The sequence below is a fragment of the Myiozetetes cayanensis genome, unplaced genomic scaffold (assembly GCF_022539395.1).
Source record: "Myiozetetes cayanensis isolate MyiCay16 unplaced genomic scaffold, myiCay2020 scf10, whole genome shotgun sequence".
Lineage (NCBI taxonomy): Eukaryota > Metazoa > Chordata > Aves > Passeriformes > Tyrannidae > Myiozetetes > Myiozetetes cayanensis.
In genome coordinates this window covers 34,936,118-34,958,719 of record NW_026086605.1, presented here as the reverse complement: position 1 = coordinate 34,958,719, position 22,602 = coordinate 34,936,118, and the positions used below count along the sequence as shown (strand labels likewise).

Sequence of the window (22,602 nt, the reverse complement as noted above, 5' to 3'; positions counted from 1 at the left end):
AGCTCCAAGCGACCACCAAGAGACCACCCGAAGACCCCCTAGTGACCGGACAAGGACTTCCGAAGAACTCCTAAGAACTAATTAACTAATTATGTTAACTTTGTAAGAAGCAGCGAACACATAAGACATTTACTGAGCACGTAAACCCGTAAGCCCGCACAGCCCCGCGGGCCGGCGGAACTACATCTCCCGGCGCGCCCCGCGCTGACCGGCGCCGCGCAGGCGCGGGGCGGACACAAAGGGCTCGGCGAGCGCTCGCTCGCCCGCCCCGCGCTCCCCATGGCGCTGAAGCGGATCCAGAAGGTGAGCGGGGCCGGGCTGGGCTGCGGGAACCTGCGGGAGGAGGGCGCGGCTCCCCGCCCCGCCGAGCCGTCCCGCTGTTGCCGGGGGTGGTGGTGGTGGCGGCCGGGCAGGGCTCGGCTCAGCGAGAGGCGTCGCGGCAGCTGCTGCCCCGCGCTGTCTCCGCCGGCACCCATCGTTCCCTCCCGGCAGCCGGGGAAGGGGAGCGGGCGGATGGCCCGTCGCCGGCCTCCTCGCGATTTCGGGGCTCTTAAATGCCCCCCCCCCGCACCCCGAGTGGGTGGTTTTTGAGCCGCCGTTCGGGGGCCCAGGGGGTGTCCGTGGCAGAGGTGTCTCCCGAGCGCTGCGCTCCCCTTTGTGCCCGTCCCCGCTCAGCCCCGCGCCCCGGGCTGTTTCCGAGGCTAAAAAGGTGCTGCCTGCACAGCTGTGGTTTCTGTGTATGACCTTGGGATGTGTCTCGGAGTGTTTTGGGCTGGTGTTTTGGAGCGGCCCAAATGGTTCGAGTTGAGGAGCGAGTTCCCGGGGTTTGCCTTTTGTTGTGCAAGGCCGAGCTGGTGGCTGTGCTGTGTACAGACAAAAACAACACGGCGGGTGGCCAGGAGTTAAGGTTGAGGTTAAGCTTGGTGCCGTGGCCGTGATGCAGAACCCGCGGTGTTGGGTTGCTGTCGGTGTGCTATCCTGGTGCTGTGACATCATTGCTCCGGTTTCTTGTTTAAGGGTTCCCTTTTGCTCCTGGAAGCCGCTGGTGGTGCAGAAGTAGGATACTATAGTGGCCGGTTAGCCCCACGGCAAGCAGATTTAGGGCACCCCACAGTAGGCACCAAGTTATAGTAATAATAATTATTATTATTTTACAGTAGGTACCAAGTTACTTGGATGGATTTTTACCAAAAGTTGGTAGTCACGACTCGAGCTACAAAGCTCACACCTTTAGAGGTAGTGCAATTAAAGGAGATACTTCATATCGCTTGTTGTGAGTGTTCCTTTTGACCGTTATATCAAATACTAATAAATAACTACCGTGATTTTCTCTAGCAGTAACTCTTGTCATGCTTCTGCTTATTCTGGGAGTGGTCTACCATTTATTGCCGCTTTAATTTCCCACCTCTGTTCCGAATACCATCTCTTTCCACTTCCTGTTCAGTTTCATTCTGCTGAGGAAAATAGACAAAGTCTGATAATCTGGTCTTTTTGAGCTGGAGTGGTTGGTTGTGGCTTTTGCTGCCAGAATAGGATTGTTCTCCCTACTTTTATCAAGTTCCCCGTGTAACTTTTCTTTCTGCTTTAGAGGCTTCCACATGATTTGGAAACCCACAATTTTCTTTAGTGTGGCATTTAAGAACTTTGCATTTGATAGATGTGAAATTATGGTTAGACTGTTTATGAAAGTACCTTTCACCCTGTTAGCCTTATTAGATTCTGTTCCTACTCTTTCAAAATGAAGCAATGCTTTCCAACGTGCTGACTGCAAGGTAGTAGGAGATTTCCTGGTTATGCAATAACTTCTGCCCAAAATATGAAGAGATACCAGGTAAGGACCACCCATAAGAGTAGGGTTTTGCATTAAAACTGTATATGGAAATAGAATATATACTTTATTACTGACTAACAATTCTATCAATAAATGTTCTGATAAAGATGTGCTGTGCATTTACCACATTTATGAAGAACAGAGGATTCTTTAAGTAGTCTTTAGTATGAGCACTGTGGAGCTTTTTGACAGATGGTTCCAAGCAGTGGTGTGTGCATGGAGCTGGTAGGAAATGAGTCTGTGGTCTACAGTGCATTCCACAGTGCATTTTGGGCAAGAAATGAAGAACACACCTGACAGAGATAAACCTCTATATCTTAAATAATGGAGCGGCAAAAGGTTCTGGCTGTGGTTTTGTGTTGATTAGAGAATGAAAAGAGCTTTTAGTGATGCTGTGTGCAGTTCATTTTGGGCTTCTGATAAACTGCAGACTTTTTTCTGATTTTTTTAATTTTAAACTGGCAAAAACAAACAAACAAAACCACAACATTTTTAGGGCTTTTTTTTTTTTGTTGTTCTGACTACTCAAGCTCATAGTCACTGAGTATCCCTTAGTACTATGCAGAAAAAATTTATCTCCTTGTTACCAAAGTATCCTTTACAATGTTGTTCTAGTAGCCTTTTTGGGAGAGAAGCCTGGCTGCTAATGAAGCATGTAAGTGTTCAATTGCCCTCGCAGTCTTCAACTTTACACTTTCATGAAATACATCCTGTATTATTCTTTGACCATGAATACTCCTCTGCACGGTCAGAAATGGCTCCAGCATTTATTGCTGACCGTAGCCCGTGTTTCACAGCTGTTAAACAAACTTGAATCTTAAATTTTTGCCTCCTGCTGCTTACAGGGGTGTTTTGGAGTGTGTGTGGTGCAAGGAAAGGTGATAATTTGGGAGCTTTGCCGTGTCCATCTCCAGCAGTGTTCTGGCCAATAGTATTCTGTTCTACTGTGTACTATTTTGTACGTTTGAGAGGATTATTCCTTCGAGTTCCCAGCTTAGCTATTTTTCTCTGTGTAATTTATCCTGGCTGTTCTGGGATAGTGTAGCGTGCGTTGGAGCTCTTGACAGATGCTTTTATGCTGTGATGCTCACCAGTGTTTGAAATAACTGATGCTTCTGGTGCATCTCCTGCCGACAGAATTTTGGGGTTGTGTATTCTGCTAAAACATGTTGTACCAGTGTAGACTCTTAATTTATAGTGGTGACTTTCTCTTCTGACAGTGAATCTGCACCACTCTGAGCTATAGATCCCATTTCTTAGCGTATGTACATCAAAGTCTTGCACCAGCATTTTCTGTACTAGTGACTAAAAATATTCATGTAGAGCGGGCCTTGAAGTGACAAGACCTGCATCATGCAGCTACAGGATGATAATCAGCTTTATGATGATGTCCATAAAGCATGGACCAAGCTACTCTAACCAATTAACTTAAAAATTGCAGGGGATTCTCTAGTGTTGGCTGTGTAGTGCCTCACATGGAATTCTCTTGCTCTTCTTGGTGAGGTTTCAGCACATTGAGCTTTGTAAATCTTCAGCCTTGCCCCTTGACAAAGCAAAGTTTGGGCGTTCTTGTGAAGAGCATTTTTGGGACATTAAATACAAGAATTCCCTATACAAATGCTTCTTTTTGTGAAGTTTTTTACACCTGTTCTGCAGTGTTCAGTTCTGGCAAGCCAGTTTGACTCAGGGGCATTCTGTCTCCTTGCACCATTTTGAAAGGTGTAGGGAAGCTTGAAGCCTAAATCTTAGATACTTTTGATTTGATTCTGAAGCTTAACCAGCATTATTAACAATATAAAGCTGAGTAGTTCTTTTTTATCACAGCTTGATCTGGAATTTCTGAATGTAAGGATTCAAACTGTTCACACTGTCCATTTCAATTTCCAAAGTTTGATCACATTACCACTTATATTTTTAAACCTCATTAGCTTCAGTATGTAATTTCACATGGTTGCAAAATAAGGCTTGAATTTGCACTGTGAAGATTTTGAAGTTTGCTCTGGCTTTGCTTTCTGGAAGCTGCAGAGGGTCTCTGAATGTGTTTGTGAACATGGCTCTCACTTAGTGAAGTTGGTTGAAGACAGCCTTTTCTTCATTGTTACTAGGAAATGTTAATAACAGCAGTTGATAGTTCTGTCTCTCATATGATTAAAAATGGAACTTTTTATCATGCACAAATTTCAGCGCCTTTAGCCTGAACAAATTGAAGGTGTGTACCAGAGGAGCCTTCCCCAGTTCTGCCCATCCTGAAGTGCACATGTATATCTGAAAGAAAACCAGTTTGTGTGGGGGTTGGGGTATGTAAAGATCTCAAGGCAAACATCTGGCAAATGAGAGTGCTGTTACAGACTTGTGACTCTAAAATTAAAGTGCTTGCCTGGACGTTTGCCTCTGTCTAGAGAATGTTTGCGTATACTTTAGAGACTTTCTGAAGAGTTAAAGCTACATATTTTTGAATCTAATAGTCATCAATGACCATTATAAAATGCATGGATTTTAGTCTGAGTTCTCTGTTTTGGCAGACAGTTTCATGTAGCTGTTTGATTTTTTTTTTATTATTATTTATTTCTTTTAGTGTGTATGCAAGGCCTAATCTTCTCTCGTTAGGTTATATCTTGAGCTGCAGATTAAAGACAGTGGCTGTAACAGCTCTGCTGCTGGTCATGTTTGTGAGGACTCTGGTGACTGCTGGCAACTTGACACTGGTTGACTCCCTGTGTGTACTGGCTGTGCACAGACAGCTGGTTCCCTGGATCACTCCTTAATGAAATTTGAATCCTCCGACTAAAACGGGAACTGCACGTTTTTCTGGTGCCTTTATTAGTTCAAGTCTAGCCCAGAGTGTTGTTTCTGGACCAATACACAGTTTCACCAAAAGAATAAAGTTAAAGTGCAGGCAAGTAATGCTTATTGGCAACCTGAGCTATTTCAGTATATGAAAGAAGTGTCTCTCTTGTTTTAAATCACGAAGATTGTGAGAAGTGACTTCAGTGCCTTTCTTTGAATTCATGGCCAAGAGTGGACTTGTAAAGTCTGGCTGGATTTAGGTGCCAGATGCATGGCAGACTGAGTTAAAATATTTACCAGATGTCATAAATGTAAAAGTGTATCCCAGCAGTTGAGAAGTGCAGGTTTTTAACGCCTCAAATTGTTTGTAAGGTCTGATCACACTAAATACACAAATTCCACGCTTGGGTTAAACTTAGTTTCAATTTAAACCTTGATTTTGGAAGTAGTTGCCTTGACTAGTGTTTTTGGAGTAGGAATGTTTCCACTGTTACTCCTTAAAGTAAATTCAAGGTATTTGCAGTGCTTAAGTTTCAAATTCCTTTGGAGTGTTTTAGTAGTCATTAAACAAACAAAAAAAAAAAGGCATGCAGGGAATTAAATCAAGGTATGATAAATAAGGTGTAAGAACTAATATTTTTCCTTTAGTTTCTAGTTTAGTTAGGAACCTTTATGTTATGTTTATATATTATCTCCAGGCAGGCTTAGCTAATGTACACAGACTAGGCCAATGCAGAAGCTTTTGTAAAATCAAAAGCTAAAGGAATAATCAGATCAGCACATAACTCTAAATTAAACAGGGAGTTTACAGACAAATTAAGAAACTCTTTTCTTTTTTTCCTGTCTACTTAAGTGTATTCTCCTTACTATGAACCTAGATGCAACTCTTAAATACCTTAAGATATTAATTTCTAGCATAGTTGCAGACCATCTGGCCAAAAAACTTCTTCAGTCCCAACGTGGATTTCAAGTGTTGATTGTTGTATCAAAATACCACAAGGAAAACAAACCTCCCAGGTTAAATAAAATCAGTTTGTGTTCTTACTTCTGAAGGGATGCTGCCAAGTGTGTGTATTTTCACGCAGATGTCTTTCAAAATGTTGTGTTTCTTACAGGAACTGAGTGATCTGCAGCGAGACCCGCCGGCCCACTGTTCTGCTGGGCCTGTTGGAGATGACTGTAAGCTTTTCGTAGTACACTGTCAGATTTCTACCTTTTTTTCAGTTATAAAAAAGCTTGGAAAATCTCTAATTGTTTTTTCTTTCTTTTTTTTTTTTTTTACTTTCAGTGTTTCACTGGCAAGCAACTATTATGGGACCCGTAAGTATGTAATTCGTGCCCCTTAGAACGTAAGACCTTGCTTCTCTTTTTGTTACAGAAGAATTCACTTGGGTTTCTATAAATACAGCAGTGACATTCAGCTGTGCTGTGTGTAGATGGAAGATTTAGGCTGATGATGTTGTTTGTAGTAGTCTGATATTGGTTGCTTTCTGTAACTGCAAAACTCTGTCCTCTTCATGAAGTTAGAAGTGCTTAATCAGTCAGCTGTGGTGTTTGATTTGGTGGGAGGGGGGCTACAAAGCAAAGAGTTGGCTTTTCAAAGATGACCAGATCAATTCTGGAAGATTCATCCATCTGAAAGGACAAAGAGTAGAGGAAATCCATTGTTAGAGCTGGTAACTGTAAACAAGAGTGGAGTTGCACGGGGTGATTTGTGGGCTTTTAGATAGAGCTTATTTTATTTGATAGCTGTGATGTGGCTCTGGCAAAAGCAGATGACTTTTGCAAACTGTAGGCCAGCAGTTGTGGGTGCTTTTGCTGGTTTCTGTGTGAGAAAGATGCTTTCCTTGGGTGGAGGAAGATCTGTAAAGACCCTAATTATGACCCTTGTCAAGGAAATGACATAAGAAAGGACAATAAAACTTAAAACCATGAAGTTTTAAAGGAAAACTGGAAAGAATTTTAGCAAAAGAGAATAAAGAACAACGTGATCAGATGGAAGGTGTGTTTATTAATATCCTGGTAAGGAATTTGTATTCCTAGTGTTTTCCTTTTGGACTTGCTAATTTGGAAAGACAGGTCTCTGGTTCAGAGGCTGAGCTGAGTTGCTGTGTGAGGTGAAATTTTGAATAATACTTAATCCATCAAGATTCATCATTGCATGCTTTAGAAAAGCTGAATTGTGTCTGATTTAAGACTATTTCTTCATCTTCAGCACAGCTGCTCTGAAGTAGGGAAAGATGGGTCACTAATTTACCAGTGATGTGCTGGAATCTGTTGTCCAACTTGTCAATCATGTTCCTTCATATACAAAATCCTTCTGACCCTTGCCCTTTTGCTCTGAGATAAAGGGTCAACAGCAGAGCAGCAAAGAAGAGTTAATAAAGGTTATGTGTTGATTGCCATCAGTAATGTCTCTGTCCTCAATAACTCTGATGACATGAGTGAGGGAAATACTAGAACATAAATTTTGGCTTAAATTCTATTTTCTTCTCCAGCTTGCAGTTTACCTTTCATATTCTGTAGTGGAAAGTATTCTTTTCTTTGCTTCAGGTTTCTCAGATGTCTCTAGTTAAGGATAAGAACCAGCTTCTCTTGCCAACCTTTCTCAGCCCTATCTGCAGAGATACAGGAAGAGAACACCTCAGAGTATTAATCCTTTGTCGTGATAACAAAAGGAAATTAGGGATGTGCATCCTTTATGTTTCCTGATGGAAACATAGGACTAAAGCTTACCTTCAGAATTCGTTTCCTCTGTGTGGGAGCAGGGTAACCTCTTCTGTCTCTGGGTGTCATCAATTTGTTGTATATACCTTGCTCATAAAACGTAGTGTGGCTTCACTTTGCCTTCTCTCCGACACTGAACTTGTCTCATCTTCAACTTTGAAAAACCCCTTCAGTATTCAGGCAAGCAGTCCTTTCAAACCTGATTGGAATTACTGTGGCAACCTCTTCTGAAGTTACCTAATGCTGACTTAGTATGACTATTTATAACCTGCCTTACACTGCAACATGGTCTGCACTTTAGGTGTGTAAGAAAACATGTCTTAGTGGACCATTTGGGGCTCTCTACCTCTTACAGTCATAGTAGTTATCTCTAAAACCATTAATTTCCAAGGTAAACATTTTTAGAAACAGTTTGCCTTTGTTTCCAAAAGAAAACCCCAAACCTCAGTCTTCTGCAGCTTTCCTGAGATTGACTTCCTATGTTGCTCTTTTAAATTTACCAGGTAATGAGAGTGGTTTTCTTCTTTCCCTTAATCAGAAATGGCAGAACTGCTCTCTATCATTCAGCATCAAGACTTTTCCATTAATTTTTTTTTTTTTTTAGTTAATAAAAATGAAAGTTCTTCAACAGATGACTACAACTGAGTTATTTATATTAGCTCTGTGCAACCTGGACGTAAACCTGTGCACATGTTTTCTAACAAAATGCATGTTCACAGATTTGTACAGGTCACAGAGATGTTGTGTGTTTTAAAACTCCCCGACGTCATCATGACGAACTGAATTATGTTGGAAAATCCCACTCTTTGCATCTGCAAAGAGAAACCACTTCTTGAGGTGAGTATATTTGGAGCTGAAGGATGGAGGAGCAGCTGTGGCCTTGCACAGCGACAGGATTTGGAGGACCTGCTTTGGTTTCTGCGTTGCCCTCAGTGCAGTGAAGCTGTCGCTCTGCAGATTTGTAGCTGCCCCAGTGGAACTCTGCTCCCTGCCTTTCTCTGCCCCAAGGGTTGCTCAGCAGCTGTGTTGTGCCTCTGCAGTAGCAGCCAAGATTTGCTCTACTTTAGTCTCTGCAGGACACTGGGAGGGTTCAATTCCCTCTGTGCCTTCCCAGTATACGGCCCATAGTGGGCTGTGTACTGGGGAAAAAAACCCAGATTTTCTTTGGAAGGTTATCTGCATTCAGAAGGGAAGCTCTAAAAATGGCTGAAATGTATTAATGTGTTTTATTTGTTTTGTTTTTTTCCCCAGCCTGATAGTGCATATCAAGGGGGTGTGTTTTTTCTCACAGTACACTTTCCAACAGACTATCCTTTCAAACCACCAAAAGTAAGTCCTTCCTTTGAACTTATCACAGCTTTTTGGTCAAAACTTTGTTTCTGTGTCTTAGTTCTTTGAGGCTTAATTTTGGGAGTTAAAACCAGAAAGGTGAGCAATCCACATGTTCACTGTGGATGGCAGATAAGACTGTAAAAAAAATTGTGGTGGCAGATCTGGTATGACTGGAAAGGAAGGGATGACGTTAAGGATTCCAGATATAATAAACATATTGCATATCTGATGCAATTAGAGATGTCCATGTGAAAGGAGTGATGTACAAATGGATTGAAAAAAAAGATCTGGAACAGTACATTCTTCACGGGGATGAAATCTCCGCTGTGCTGAACCGCCTGGTGAACCACAAACCCTTCCTCACCATTGCTTTGTTTTTATTTTTTAATTACAGATTGCTTTTACAACAAAAATATATCACCCAAACATAAACAGTAATGGGAGTATTTGTCTTGATATTCTGAGATCGCAATGGTCACCAGCTCTGACTGTATCTAAAGGTAAGTTGGCTGATTCGATAATGCATTTATGAAATTGCACACGCTGCCATGGCATTTTTTGTGTGTATTATTGCACTGCCTTAAAGGTGGCAGTGGGAACTCATTTATCCTGCACGTTTCAGAGAGGGCAAATTCCTCTGGAATTCTTTTTATGATCCAAGATCTTGAACAGCTTATAGGGAGCGTCACATTACAGAAAAATACGTGCACGGCAAAGAAATGTTCTAAAACAAGTTGAGTAAGATAATAAATGTCCATTTAGCCTGAAATGCAACTTCTGTATTATAGCTGACAGTCATGCAGAACTGAGGAGAAACTGATGAGCAGGGCTGCAAAATCAAATGAATTTGGATGTAAATGGAAAACCCTGATAGTGACAAGTGTGGGCTTAGGCGATTGCCTGTTGATGAATCTTCTGGTTGCCTGAGCACCCTTGTGCAGGCTAAGGTCTTAATTACACTTTATTTTAAAATGAGATAAATTGTTCTCGTTTGCTTTCCTCTGTAAGATGAATGTTTTAAAACGTAGCTCCTTTCGAAGTCATCAGTAAAAGATTTATTAAAATATTCTTGTCCTGTAGTTAAACTTCCTCTAGTTAAACAAAAAAATTTTGGAACATAGAATTAACAGTGAAGCAGTTCTTTTATTGTAGGCATTTTGTGCCACTTCAAAAGCTGCTTAAAATGCGGATGCTGTTTTTTTTCTTCTCCCTCACCTTCAAAACCGCTAAGGCACACTTAGTCATATTACAGAATTTCTCATGTGACTCAGAAGGTTAAACAGTATCACATCTCGTTCTGTGCTTGGGAGCTCTCTAGACCGTGTGTCTTTTTTTAGAACAGTGTCATTGCATTGGGTGTGTGCAAGCAAAGAAAACACTTATTGACAGTCTTTGTCCAGTGGAAATTGGTCTATGCAAGTCCAGTTGCCAATCCCTCCTTGGGAAAGCAAATTCTCCTGCACACAGCCTTGGTGTGCACTAATCTGACAAGCTGTGTAAGACATACTGATAGCACCTCTGATTGGTGTGACCATGTAGTCTAACCTGATTTTCTAATATTACTGGCCCTTAATAAATATGTCAGTATTGAGGTGGCCAAACTTGCTACTAGTGAAAATAGATGTGAGCTCTTGGGTAACAAGACAAAGCAGGGAGGGGAAAAAGATATTCTACATCAGGTTCTCATGGTAACATCAAGCTCCCTTTCACAACACATTTAGAATGGTTTAATTGTGTACTCTTGTATGCATATTAGTTCTGAGTATAAAAATAGAAATTTGCTGAAAAAAACAAACAAACAAACATCCTTGGTTCAATACCAGAAAGTGAATATGGAATTCTAAGTGAATACCTGCATATAATGCTCATGAAGTATTTTTTTCTCAAAATGGAAGTCACACTTAAGTAGAGTATTCCTATGATTGAGAGAACAGCTGTCAGCACAGAAGTGAAGGATATGCACGTATAGAGTATTGCATGGCAATGTCACATTAATAACATTAGTTATCTCAAATAACTGCAGATGAAATGCTTCGTTTGAGCAAATATTTATATGTAACTGTGTGGTCTGTAGTTTGTTTAATGGTCATAGGTTGAACTGTGGGAGAGAGATCATTGCAAAAGGTGCAAGTCCAGGGGTTGCAAATTCTCTAGGCTTGTATCAGGTGTTGTGCACTTAGGCCGTAGAAAAATGATGCTGTATAAACATTTCTGAACAGAACTGCTGTCTGAACAGCTTAATACTAATATGCATTCTTTTTCCAATCTCCCACCGCTTTCCTTTAGTGTACTGGACTATATTAATGTATTATAGGAATAAAGCAAACTAAATTGTTTAATCTAGTGTCTCTTTTATTTAGTTTTATTGTCCATATGCTCCTTACTTTGTGATCCTAACCCAGATGATCCTTTAGTACCAGATATTGCACAGATCTACAAGTCAGACAAGGAAAAGTGAGTACAACATATCTGTAATTGTGTGTGTGGTACTTGCAGATGGTTATCTGCTATGCACCTTCTGTCTTAACTTTAGCAATACTCTTTTCATAGATTTCTATAGGATCAGGATTAGATTTTTAAATCTTGAAAAGAGCTATGGCAAGTAGAAAACTGTAGGTATTGGGTATGCCTTCATAGCTGTTGCTGGGTACCTAATTTTTTGTACTTAGTCACATGAAACCGTCACACTTTCGTGTGTCATCTTATATTCATTACATGAAAAAAACATTTCCCAAACATGAGTTATTTCTTGCTACTGCAATCCTCTGTAAAACCTGTACAGAAGAAGAATTTTAGACTTCTTGGCTAACTGAGTTTTGGTACCTATTTTTTAGTACTGAGCCACTGAGGACTTGCAGTGTTATGCTCGTGGCCTGTGGCTCATCACATGTCATTTGTGTCTCAATTTTTGTCCACCTTCCTACTTACTGGTGATTTCAGCTATTGTGCCTCCTCTTTGTGAAGGTGTTTTCTCTCCAAAACTCAACATTTAATCATTCCTAGAAAAAGTGAGAAAATGTGTAGTCTTTACTATATAGCTTTATCTTCTTCTGCTGATCACCTATTAAATTACTTTTATCTCCTCTGGAATTTAGGAAATTAATTATATGGCTGGTTACCCCATAGCATTTATCTATGGATATTTCAGCATAAGTAAAGATCCTAAGACTTGTATGGTAGCAGATTCTTAAGAAGAAAACCAGTTAGGGTTGTTATACTGATCTTTAGAAACAGATCTAAAAATTTGTCAGCATTTTGTCTCTGGATGACCCAGAAGAAAGTGAATCCAGTCTGAAAAGTGGAATGTGGCAAAAGTAAAGACCAGAGGGGAAGTTATGAACTCTCTAAGGTTGTTTACCTTTGAGTTTTCTCATCAGCTTCATACCAGAAGGGAAAGACTTAAAAATCTAGCAAAAAATGCTTTTCAGAAAAATTTTCCTTTCAAGTTCTGAAATAATGATGGCAGGGCAGAAGGGAGCATAAAACCCCAGTTAATTATACTGAATTTTATGGAACTAAAAACGCGTGAACTTTTTTCAGACTGTTAATAGCATATGCATTTAGGAATAATTAACAACAATTTCCTGTTAAGGTCCAAGTAAGGGAACCGGTTGTGGAATGCAAATTAAGTATGAACAGTGATATGCATTTTAATGCAAACCTGTCAGGTTGGTTTTGAGTCTGGACAGCTGTAATGGGTAACCTTAGGAACCGAACATACAGTGGGTAAATGGGGTTTTTTTTTGGCTTTTAGACTCTTTTAACTTCTTTGACTCAATGCTCAGAGGTGAAAAGCTCAGTAACACCTGCATGAAGTAAATACGTGGCCATTGTCAATGTATCACTAACAGCTCCTCACTGTAATGCCTTCTTTCTGCACATACAGATACAACAGACACGCGAGAGAATGGACTCAGAAATATGCAATGTAAACTTGTGAAGACTTTTTCGTATACCACAGAGTACTGTAAATTCTAGGGTTTTTTTCAAAATCAGAAGGAAACGGAGCACAACTTACGGTTTTGATGTAACATGACTCCCCTTCAATTTTTTTTCACCCATGTAAGTGTGTTTCTGGAGCATGGGAGAATAAACTTTCAAAAATAACCTTATGACTGTGATAAGAATATTTATCCTCTTTGTATGCTTTGCAGAAGACATTTATTGGGGTTTTTAAGCGTTGGACATCTGCATCTTCAGACTTCAAGGTCTATAATGCAGTTGTGAAGCAACCAAATTATTTTTACTGGGAAAAGTAGCTGTTTTTATGTGATGAATACTGTATGTTTGTCATTGAAGTATGTTGTTGTTTCATAAGTGTATTCAAATTTCTTTTTGTTAGTTCACTTACATAATTTGTATTTTTTTACTGTATAGACTAAATATTTTATTTACAATGTAATTGTAAAATTTCATTTTAGACTGACTTGCTTGTGCACAGTATTGACAAGATACAACTGCTAGTAATGAAAATAATCGGAGTATCCCACCCCTTAGGATATTCTAAAGACTGACTGCAGATTTCTTAAAACCTAAAATGATCTTTGCACTGTAATTCTTTGTATGCTGATTATAGAGAAACACTTGGTTTTGATTCTGTTGCATACTTAATTTTATTGCAATGAGAACTAATTGCACTGCTATGTAGAGAGATATGTAACCATTTTGTTGCTATTCACAACTGATTTTCGACGTAACACTATCACAGACCTTTTACAAATCTAAATGTAGCCTTTTCCTTATAAATAAAATGCATTTTCTACTACTTTTCTTGATTTTTTTTTTTATTTTATTTTAACTCGTGCATCTCTTTAAAGAAAAAAACTTGTTCTGACAGTAGAGAATCACCAACAGTATAAGTGCATGTGTCTTGTAGACAGAAGGACAAATCTATGCATCATGTACTACTTAGAGCAGGGTTGCAATTAATCTTTATGCTAGCTTTAGCCTAATGGATTTAGCATGCTATGCCCACTGCTGAATATAGGATTTCAAGTAGTTTAAGGCCATTTTACACTCGTATTCATCTATGGAGGAGGTAACGACGAGTGTCTGAACATCAGCCACTTAGTTCAGGTGGTGTATGTGCAATATCAGGATGGTACAGTAAACTCCTCACACTTGAAGGAGTTTAACTTTTCCATTAACTGGCTCTTCAGTTGCTTCAGAGTATGCATGTGGAAAACCTGTAGTGCTGGAGAGGGGGCATCTGTTCTTAAAAGGTAGATTAGAAGCAGAAAAACTCTTGATTTCCTACCGTGAATTCTTTTTGGTAATCTGAAAATAAAAATTGATGACTAAATGTTTTTTTCTCTGTACCTCGCCCGTGAAAGAAAACCGACTTCCAGTTGGGGAAATTTGTCACCATAAAATACATTTTTAAGATGAGAAATATATTTGATTTGGGGTTATTTTTTGTTATTCTAATATATGCTAAATTGGAATTTAGGGTATGGGTGGTAAGTGTGCACAGTAGGAGCTTTTTTCTCCTACCGGTGGAATATTCATCTTTGTGTTTGCCAATTTACTGACCTGAAGGGAAAATGTAATTTCTGTCTTACAATTTTGTCTATGATGTGATAGACTTGAAACAACAGCTCGATCGAGAGTGGCTCTGTTAATCTTAAAATATCCCTATTCAGTTTGCAAACTGAATAAATGAATTTTTTTTTTTTTTTGGTTATAAAATGCTTTATTATATCTGAACCAAGACAGTGCAGCTAGGAAAGCAAAGCCATCGTTTATACTTCTTACTCAAAACGGTGGTAAAAACTTTGACAGAATGTGCTCCCAAGAGCTTTTATATTTGTCTGGATCAGCAGTAATCTGTTTGTATGAGAAGTGATTTAAATGTTTGCAATACCTGCGCTGAACCGTATGAAAACTCCCAAGTTTGACTCGTGTTTTGGAATACTCGCTTTCTCTCGGATAACCAAAAGCTTGCGTTAGGGGCGGTTTGAACGCATTTGTGCTTCAGCTGGCGATGTTTCTGGTGCGTGCCACGCGACACAAGGATGACTTTGCGTCACCATGTGAAACCAGCAGAAGGATGCGACACCGACACCCACGTTGTTAAGATATTGTATGCGGATATTAAAAAAGGGATGTCTTAGCTTCGCACCTCTAAAACAACGCGACCGTAAGTCTGCGATTCTTGGGGCAGCAGTTCGGCCCTTCCGCTTTTTAAACTGTGGGAATGAAACGGTAAATATATTGTTCAAAACTTCGCTCGTTGCGTTTTAAATTCGGAGGTAAACATCTCCACTGCTGCTCCTTCGGAACTCCTCTGTTGATACCTTTTCATAGGAATGCTGTTTTAAGGGGGGGCGCGGGGAATTTAGAGCCGAAACATTACTCCGTTCTGTGCTGTTTACTACTGTTATAAGTTAGTACAAGAATTTAGACAACTCAATTCCAATTAAACATTGGTAAATTTATTAAGCAAGCGATAATAAAGCAGAACAGCGCTGGGTGGCCTGGAGGGCAAGTGCCCTGCCGAGGCACACACCGAAATGAAGTCAGTGTCTCTTTTTATACACGTTCGTGGTTGTTAAGTACATGTTAAGTGGTGTCTGGCATTGGCTTTTCGGGTGTAAATTTGTTTGTTGCTTGAGTTCGGTGGCTGGGTAAGTGGTAGTCCGGTATTTGTCAGAGATGAAAAGGTGCAGTTCTTATCAGTTGTTTATTGACACTTGCTTGATTAGCAAGCTGTCTGTGAAACTCCTCTTGTTTAATTACAACAAAAACTTTCTGACTCCCTCATACACATAAGATTTTATGAACAAAGTTAACCCTTCTATTACACTACGATGAGAAAAAAAGAAAAAAACGGGGGGGGGGGAGGAAGTAAAATTTCGTTTCCCCTCCCCGAGAGCCGGTTGGTGCTACGTTGCGTTGCGTTTCGTTTTAGACGCAGCCGTACGAGGAAACCGGCGAAACCGTGCAGTTTTCGGCCGCAGCTCATCACCCGAATTTTATTAATTAAGGACTCGCTCCCGCCGGGTCCCCTGTGAGGGCGCCGCGGCCCCGCCCCGTGTTGCGGCCCCGCGCATGCGCGGCGGGGCTGGGCATGGCGGCGCTGCTGGGCTGGGCCGCGGGCCTGGGCATGGGGCTGGTGGCGGGCGGGCGGCGGCTCCTCAGGTGCGGGATCGCGGGGGGCTGCGGGAGCGGGGGGAATTGGGGCTGCGGGGAGCGCGGGGCGGCCCCGGCGGGGCGGCGGTGACCGGCCGTGCCGTTGTTGCGCAGGGCCGGCGGCGCGGCGGAGCAGTGCCTGTGGCGGGGGATCAGCTCGGCGCAGCGCCCGAAGCGGCCCCTCACCGCCTATTTCCGCTTCATGAAGGAGAACCGGCCGGCTTTCAAGGAGAAGAACCCAGGTACGAGGTGGGAGGGGAGGCGAGATCCGCGGGGCCGCGGTTTGCGCTGTGGCTGCGCCCCCCGAGCGGCGCTGAGCCTGGGTTCGGAGCAGCCTCTGTGCGTGTAAAACCGAACGGCTTGAAGGAACTAAACTCTGTTACCCTGATTTTAGAGACCCATCCTGCCTCTTTATCCATGACGTGCCCCAAGCGAATGTGGCGTGGCCGTACTTACTGCCTGCACGTGTGTTGGCTTCGTCTTCTGTGCTTCGTAACTCAAAAAATTGTGTATAACTCTAAAAATGCCCGCTGAAGGGTCTCACCTGGGCGATACGTGCTAACAGTGATTTATTTGTGGTTCTCGGGCCTGTATGCGTTGTTTCATTGCAGGTTGAGCCACGAGCAGTGCCTTTCCCCTCCCCAGAACACTGCAGTTCCCTTTAGCTGCCGCAGCGAGGTAGTTTTATGGCAGGATGAAAATGACTGTACGGGGAAAAAGATACTTGTGACAGCTTCCCGTGGGAAAATTGAAGGGCCTCGCTGCAGATACAATGTTGATCTTTTTTTTTCATGCTTTCTCGTTTTAATGTACAGAAGTGAACAGCGTGGACCTGCTTAAAATAATAGCAGGTGCTTGGAAGGAGTTACCAGCATCACAGAAGCAGGTAAGAGTGTGTCTTTGCCCTGAGTACTTTGAACTCTATACAATCTTGGTGGTGGTTTTATTTCGTTTGGTGTCCCTTGTGGATTTTTTTATTAAGTGTGGTGACGTTTTATTTGGTTCGTTGGTTTGTTTTTAAACTTTTTAAACAACAGTTTAAAAAGCATGTGTGTGGTCAAAGGTTCAGACATCAATGCACCACAGTGTAGTGGGTTGGCCCTGGCTGGACACTGAGTGCCCAGCAAAGCCACTCTCAGCTGGGCAGAGGACAGAAAATACACCAAAATATTTGTGGGTCAGGATAAAGGCAGGGAGAGATCCCTCACCAGTTACTGCCCAGTCAGGGCAAAACAAACTCTACCTGGGGAAATCAGCTTATTACCAATCAAATCAGAGTAGGCTAATGAAAAACAAAACCTTAAAACACCTTCCCCCCACCTCCTGTTCTTCCCAGGCTCAATTTCGTTCTCTGTTTCTCTACCTCCACCTGCCAGCGGCACAGGGGGATGGGGAATGGGGTAATTTTTTCCAGTCTTAATTTTCCCCCCTTAGATTAGAAGTGGTAACTTGTCTGATTGTCGAGTGCTTCTGACTGAAAGCATCTGTTTAAGGCTGATGATGATTTGTGCCGTAGGTTTACAAGGAAGCAGGAAAGACAGACTGGCAAAGATATGAAGAGCAGCTGACCAAATACAAAGCCCAGCTAACTCCAGCCCAGGTTGCAGCTTTGAAAGAGGAGAGGAGAAAACAGCTGGCAAGGAGAAGATCACTCCGGGCAAAAAGAGTAAGTGTTTTGAAGTTCAAGTTTCTTTTCTCTCAAGGAAGCTGAAGTCTGCCTGGTGTACAGAGCAGAGCTGAAGCGTGTTTTTAGAAACACAGAACCAGTTCAGAATAAAACAAAACACACAACAAACACAAAGCCCCAAAAATGCCACGGAATAAATATGAGTGCTGATGTCGTGGCTTTCCCGTGCTTGAAGAACACAGAACTAGCACATCTCTTTGTGCTTAAAAGTAGCTTCTCTACGCTTTTTTCTCCCTATTCCTAGAGCTGCCAGAGAAAGGATAGGTAATAAAAGACATTTGGACCAGCAAGGCTTTCTTTGGACAGGAAGACATCCAGAAATAGCTTTTCAGGAGGGCCTTGTGTCTCTTACCTCGTTGGCCCCTACCAGGCAGCAGCTCTTTGAAGCAGCCTTTTTTCCCCTCCTTTCTTTGGGCTCTGCCACTTTGCTGTCTGTGTCGCTGCTGCCGTGGTGAATTAGGGCTGCAGAGGTGCATCTCTTTACTAGTATCCTTTTCTGGCATCTTCCCTGTTCCTTTCTAGCTGGTTTGTGCATAAATCCTGAGAGGCAGAACCATCTGGGTGGCAAAATCAGTCAAAGGGGTTACCTGTTGGTTGCTCATTTCTGTGAATTAAACTGCTGGTGTGACATTGCCCCAGCTAGCAAAAGTGAAATAATTTTGCTTTAAAAGACCTCTACTTAGAGGAAGTTTTTAATCTAAATGATGGGGTTGATCCCTTCCTTTTTTTAGAGTATGGCACCACAAGGAATTTAGCTAGCATATTTAATACCTAAGCAGATGTTAATTTGCAGCACCCAGGCTCCAGTGGGAATGTCGGGACTGGAGAAAACAGGAAGTATAATTGCATTCATAACTTGCTGTACTTTCCTTCTCGTGCCATCATCCCCGCAGGCAGAGTGTTCTGATAGCAGAAACCCAGTTCTGTTTCCCTGGAAATTGGTTCTGTTCCACCTTCTCACCTCCCACAGTCCACCAGCTGCCCTCCTCTCTGCAAGCAGGCAGTATTTCACTGCAGAAACAGAAGCCTTATGGAGAATAATAGGAAACCTATCAACAGGACTTTCTTACAGAATGGAATTTAATAACAGTCTTTGGTTTCTGGAAGACTTAGCTGAAGTAAGAATCAGTTTAAAATGCTTTTCCTGTGTCTGTGAAAACTCAGGTTGTCACCTTTTCTTAGTTTAGTTTAGCATTAGTCTTGGCAAGCACTGAGAGCATCATGACATACGGTCCAGTTTACAGAATAAAACACCAAAGAGCGAAGTTGTTTTTGGTATCTGTGTAAAATATAAAGACAAGTGGTAAGCTTAGTTTTGGGAAAAAATGCATGCTTGGTGGATGGAATAACTCTTCTTGTTGTTTTTAAAGGAATTGGCTATGCTTGGAAAACCTAAAAGACCTCGTACTGCCCTTAACATTTTCGTGTCAGAAAAATTTCAAGAAAGTGAGGGAGTTTCACCTACGGTAAGCCAGGAAAGATTGTTTTTTTGAAACAGATCCATTGCATTCAGAAAAATCTGGCTTAGATTCTGTCATTTTCACAGAAACTGTTCCAATAGTTCAATATCAGGATGTTGCTTTGCTTAGGTTACCTTTTTTAGGCTGCAGTGATCTGGCTGTATACTGCTGCTGGCATGGCCTTTATAAACTGTTGTGTGGGCATACAGACTTAAAATATTTGCAGTATCTTTTGCACTTCAGTGTTACAGACTTCATCTGTTCCTTCTGTAAGGGGAGAATTATTCTTCTCTCTGTTTTGATGTAGAAATACATTATTTTTTCACAGAGTTGTGGTGGACTGCTCCTGTTCCTGCAGTAGCAGTTTACTGTACCTCCCACAGCTCGGGTGGTGTTACAGAGTATGCCAGAGCTCCTCAGCAAACTCACAAGTTCTACACATTCAGTCAGTAAATTGGGATGGTGGATCTGGTTTGGTCCTCGATTTTCCATGTACAAGGCCCGGGCTGTAAACATGGCTCAGGTGATGCCCAGCAGCTTGTTTTGAAGTGTATAGTGTATTATTTTCCTACATTAAAAGGGTGGGCGGTTAAGCCTGTGTGACTTTGTGCTTTTTTGCATTGCTTTATGCCCGACTTTCACTTGTGTTGGCACTCATCTGTACCCCTCTGAGGTCAGTCTGTTCCTAAAATAACCCTCCTGTATTGCATGTTCTCTATCCCGTAGGCAAGGCTGAAGAAGGTGTTTGATGCCTGGCAAAAACTGTCCGCTTCTCAGAGGCAGGTACGTCAGTGGATTTGGACGAGGCTCTGATGTAATCAGAAAATGACAAACTTGAGTCAAAATTGATGTATTTATACAAAATCTTGAACTCAAGCTGCTCAAAATAGAATACTGAGGAAAATACTCTTAAGATCTTCATGCATCTTGAAAAAGATTGTTGTTACCTTTATTCCTGTAGGGACCATTTTATTCACAGTGTTGTTGAAGAGTAAACCAGTGGGACAGGATGGAAGTTCAGTGTGCCTGCTGGTGGATGCTGAGCAGTGTCTGGAGGGGAAGGTGGAATAACGTGCAACAATTTGATTTTTTTTTTTAATAATAATAAATAATATCTTTAAGCACCATCATAATAATTTGCTGCTCATAGAAAGACTTTAGTCAGGGAAAAGCAACGAATCTAAAGTCAAGTGACGTGCATGGGGTAATTTATTAACTTTGGTTGTCTGGGGGGTCATTTTCTGCCAGCTTTCTCAGTATATTGAAATAGGAATCTGCAGAGGGCCATATGAGAAAAGGAGGCCTGCTAAAGTTTTGTATTTTTCTGCAAGTTTGGTTTTTTTAATTAATGAATTATCTGGAGGCGGAGGCAAATACCTGGCCATGCCAGTGCCCAGGTGTTGTTCCAAGTCACCTTTGTGTCATGGCAGTTTTCCAGACAAAGCCCCTTCTGTAAATAACTTGTTGACCCCTTATTTTCCTCCAGCCATACCTGCAGCTTTCTGAAGATGATAAGGTTCGGTATGAGAATGAAATGAAGTTGTGGGAAGCAAAAATGCTTGAACTGGGACGTGAGGACCTGGTGCGTTCCAAAAAGAAAAGGCTAAGAAAGAAGCCTGCTGAAACTGCAAAGGCAGCTGAGACAGCCAGAACTTCCTTGGGTAAAAAGGCAAAATTAAAGTTGAAAAAAGCAGAAGAGTAAAATGGCTGAGTATTTTGTATTGAATCCCTTTTGGTTGTCACGTCTCTATCCTGCCATGTTAATGCTGCAGTCAGTATTAGCACTGAAATTTGAAAGCCCTAAAAACCCACAGGAAGGGTCCCTTGGAAAGGTGATCAGGTAAGAGAGGAGTCATTGTCTCTCAGAACTGACTGAAGGAATCACTGAAAACTCAGAACTGACTGAAATATAATGCAGGTATAGGCTGAACTGTAGAACAGCAATCAAGCTATGAATACTGATACTCACATCAGCACAGCTCTCCAGTAACGGTAGATTAACAGCCAGCTTTTATAAGATACTTTTTTTATAAAAGAAAGAATATTCTACGACGTTACCATCCAAGTTCTGTAAATAAAAGCTGAAATCTGAGTTAGTGATGTTGTGTTTTGTTACCTCCCGTGGTATCGGTAGTGAAGACAAATGTTCTGCATTTCAATAACAGGCACAAGAAATAGACTAACTTCCATTTCATGCAGCTGTCTTTTTGTACCTGTTAACCTGTGTATGTCACTGATGTTACATTTAAGTAAAGACCATGTGAGTTTTGTATGAACGTACCTTTATTGGAACTTTTATTCTCTGGTTTTGTTTGGACACATAAAAACACTTCTCCCTTGATGTTGTCACATTTGGGACAGGCCAGAAGGAAAAGGAAAATATGTGACCTGTTAGGACTTCTGAGTTCTGATGTAATCAAATACAGGTATTTTGAAGAGGTGGGTAATTTTTTTCTTGGGGTCTCTCCACCTTAGTGAAACAATAGGTATTTTGGGGAGTATATTTTTAGAAGGCAGGCAAGCTTTTTCAGTAGTTGGTGAATTTCATCTGTCATCAGTTAAGACTGCAGTGAGGGCTCCCCTTCAGCCGGGAAGGTGCTGCAGGGACTGAGGCAAACACCACCTGTGCTCCTGCCTCATTAACTACTCGACACAGAGCCTTGAAATCCTTTTTAATCACCCTGGCACTTCTTCCATTAATGTCATCCCTGCCAGCCTGGACTACCAACAGTGAATAATAAGGGCCAAATTAGCTTAGGGAGTGTCCTGCTCACATCCCTCACCCAGGCCCCAGGAAGGGATTTCAAGCAGATAGATCTGCAAATATGTGATAATACATCCTCTGCTCTTCATCCCTCTGTTCTTTCCTCTGACTTGGTCTTTAGGCTTCAACAGAGGGTGGTTGATTTCTGTTGGGTTTTTTGTTTGGTTTTGTTTTTTTAATGAACTGCTACTCTTACTGTGAGAAGCTTTTAAATTCCGTGAGGCTGATTTAACTTCTCAACCCTTGCACACAGTTCTTATGGTTGGAGGAAGAGCAGTGTGAGGTGGATGTAAGTGCCACCTTACAGTCCTGCATGTTTTTATGTGCGGATTCCATCAACTCAGCCACTCCCACTTTGTACACCGACGTTGACCTGCCAGTGTAGACACTGATATGAACCATCTGACTGTAGAAATCTGTGATTTCCCACAGAAGAGGAGCTTTCCCCCTCAGCTCTTCTGATTGCATTCACCTGTCACAGCTCCTGAAGGGAACTGTGAGGAGCCAACAGCAGACAGAGGAGGGATGGTCAAGGATCAGGGAGTTCATTCTTCTCATTCATGTAAATGGGTGCAGGAGAGAGAAATGGCTGGGGAACAGTGAAAACAATATTTCCTAATGCTCTTTCTTGTAGATTTTTTTTCCTGTGGCAGATCTTGTAAAGATCTGCCACAGGAAAAAAATCCACAAGAAAGAGCATTAGGAAATATTCAGAGGATGAGTACAGTTGTAGATACTTGAGAATCACAAGTTTTTCACTTAATGCACAACAAAATCTTTACTATCTGCAAGGACGTGCCCTCTGTTTTTAATTAATCACGCCTGATGTCTCCTTTTCTGGATCCCATTCTTTATTAGCATAAACAGATACATGAGAGAAGAT

The 22,602-nt window shown here is 41.6% G+C and overlaps 2 protein-coding genes across 3 annotated transcripts; both read left to right on the top strand.

The window, feature by feature from the left end:
- Positions 1-164: 164 nt before the first annotated feature.
- UBE2D1 (ubiquitin conjugating enzyme E2 D1) lies at positions 165-13,442 on the top strand. Of its 2 annotated transcripts, none has more exons than XM_050305687.1 (7): positions 165-303; positions 5,734-5,797; positions 5,907-5,938; positions 8,597-8,674; positions 9,072-9,177; positions 11,038-11,131; positions 12,564-13,442. In XM_050305687.1, the coding sequence occupies exons 1-7, from the start codon at positions 280-282 to the stop codon at positions 12,607-12,609; spliced, it is 444 nt and encodes a 147-aa protein (XP_050161644.1). In that variant the 5' UTR covers positions 165-279; the 3' UTR covers positions 12,610-13,442. The 2 variants fall into 2 exon arrangements, with proteins under 2 accessions (XP_050161644.1, XP_050161645.1); XM_050305688.1 differs by lacking the exon at positions 165-303 and adding an exon at positions 8,065-8,182.
- A 2,292-nt stretch (positions 13,443-15,734) lies between these two features.
- TFAM (transcription factor A, mitochondrial) lies at positions 15,735-21,231 on the top strand. The gene is made up of 7 exons (XM_050305683.1): positions 15,735-15,817; positions 15,923-16,050; positions 16,624-16,694; positions 17,325-17,474; positions 18,866-18,961; positions 19,682-19,738; positions 20,442-21,231. The coding sequence occupies exons 1-7, from the start codon at positions 15,747-15,749 to the stop codon at positions 20,655-20,657; spliced, it is 789 nt and encodes a 262-aa protein (XP_050161640.1). The 5' UTR covers positions 15,735-15,746; the 3' UTR covers positions 20,658-21,231.
- Positions 21,232-22,602: the final 1,371 nt, after the last annotated feature.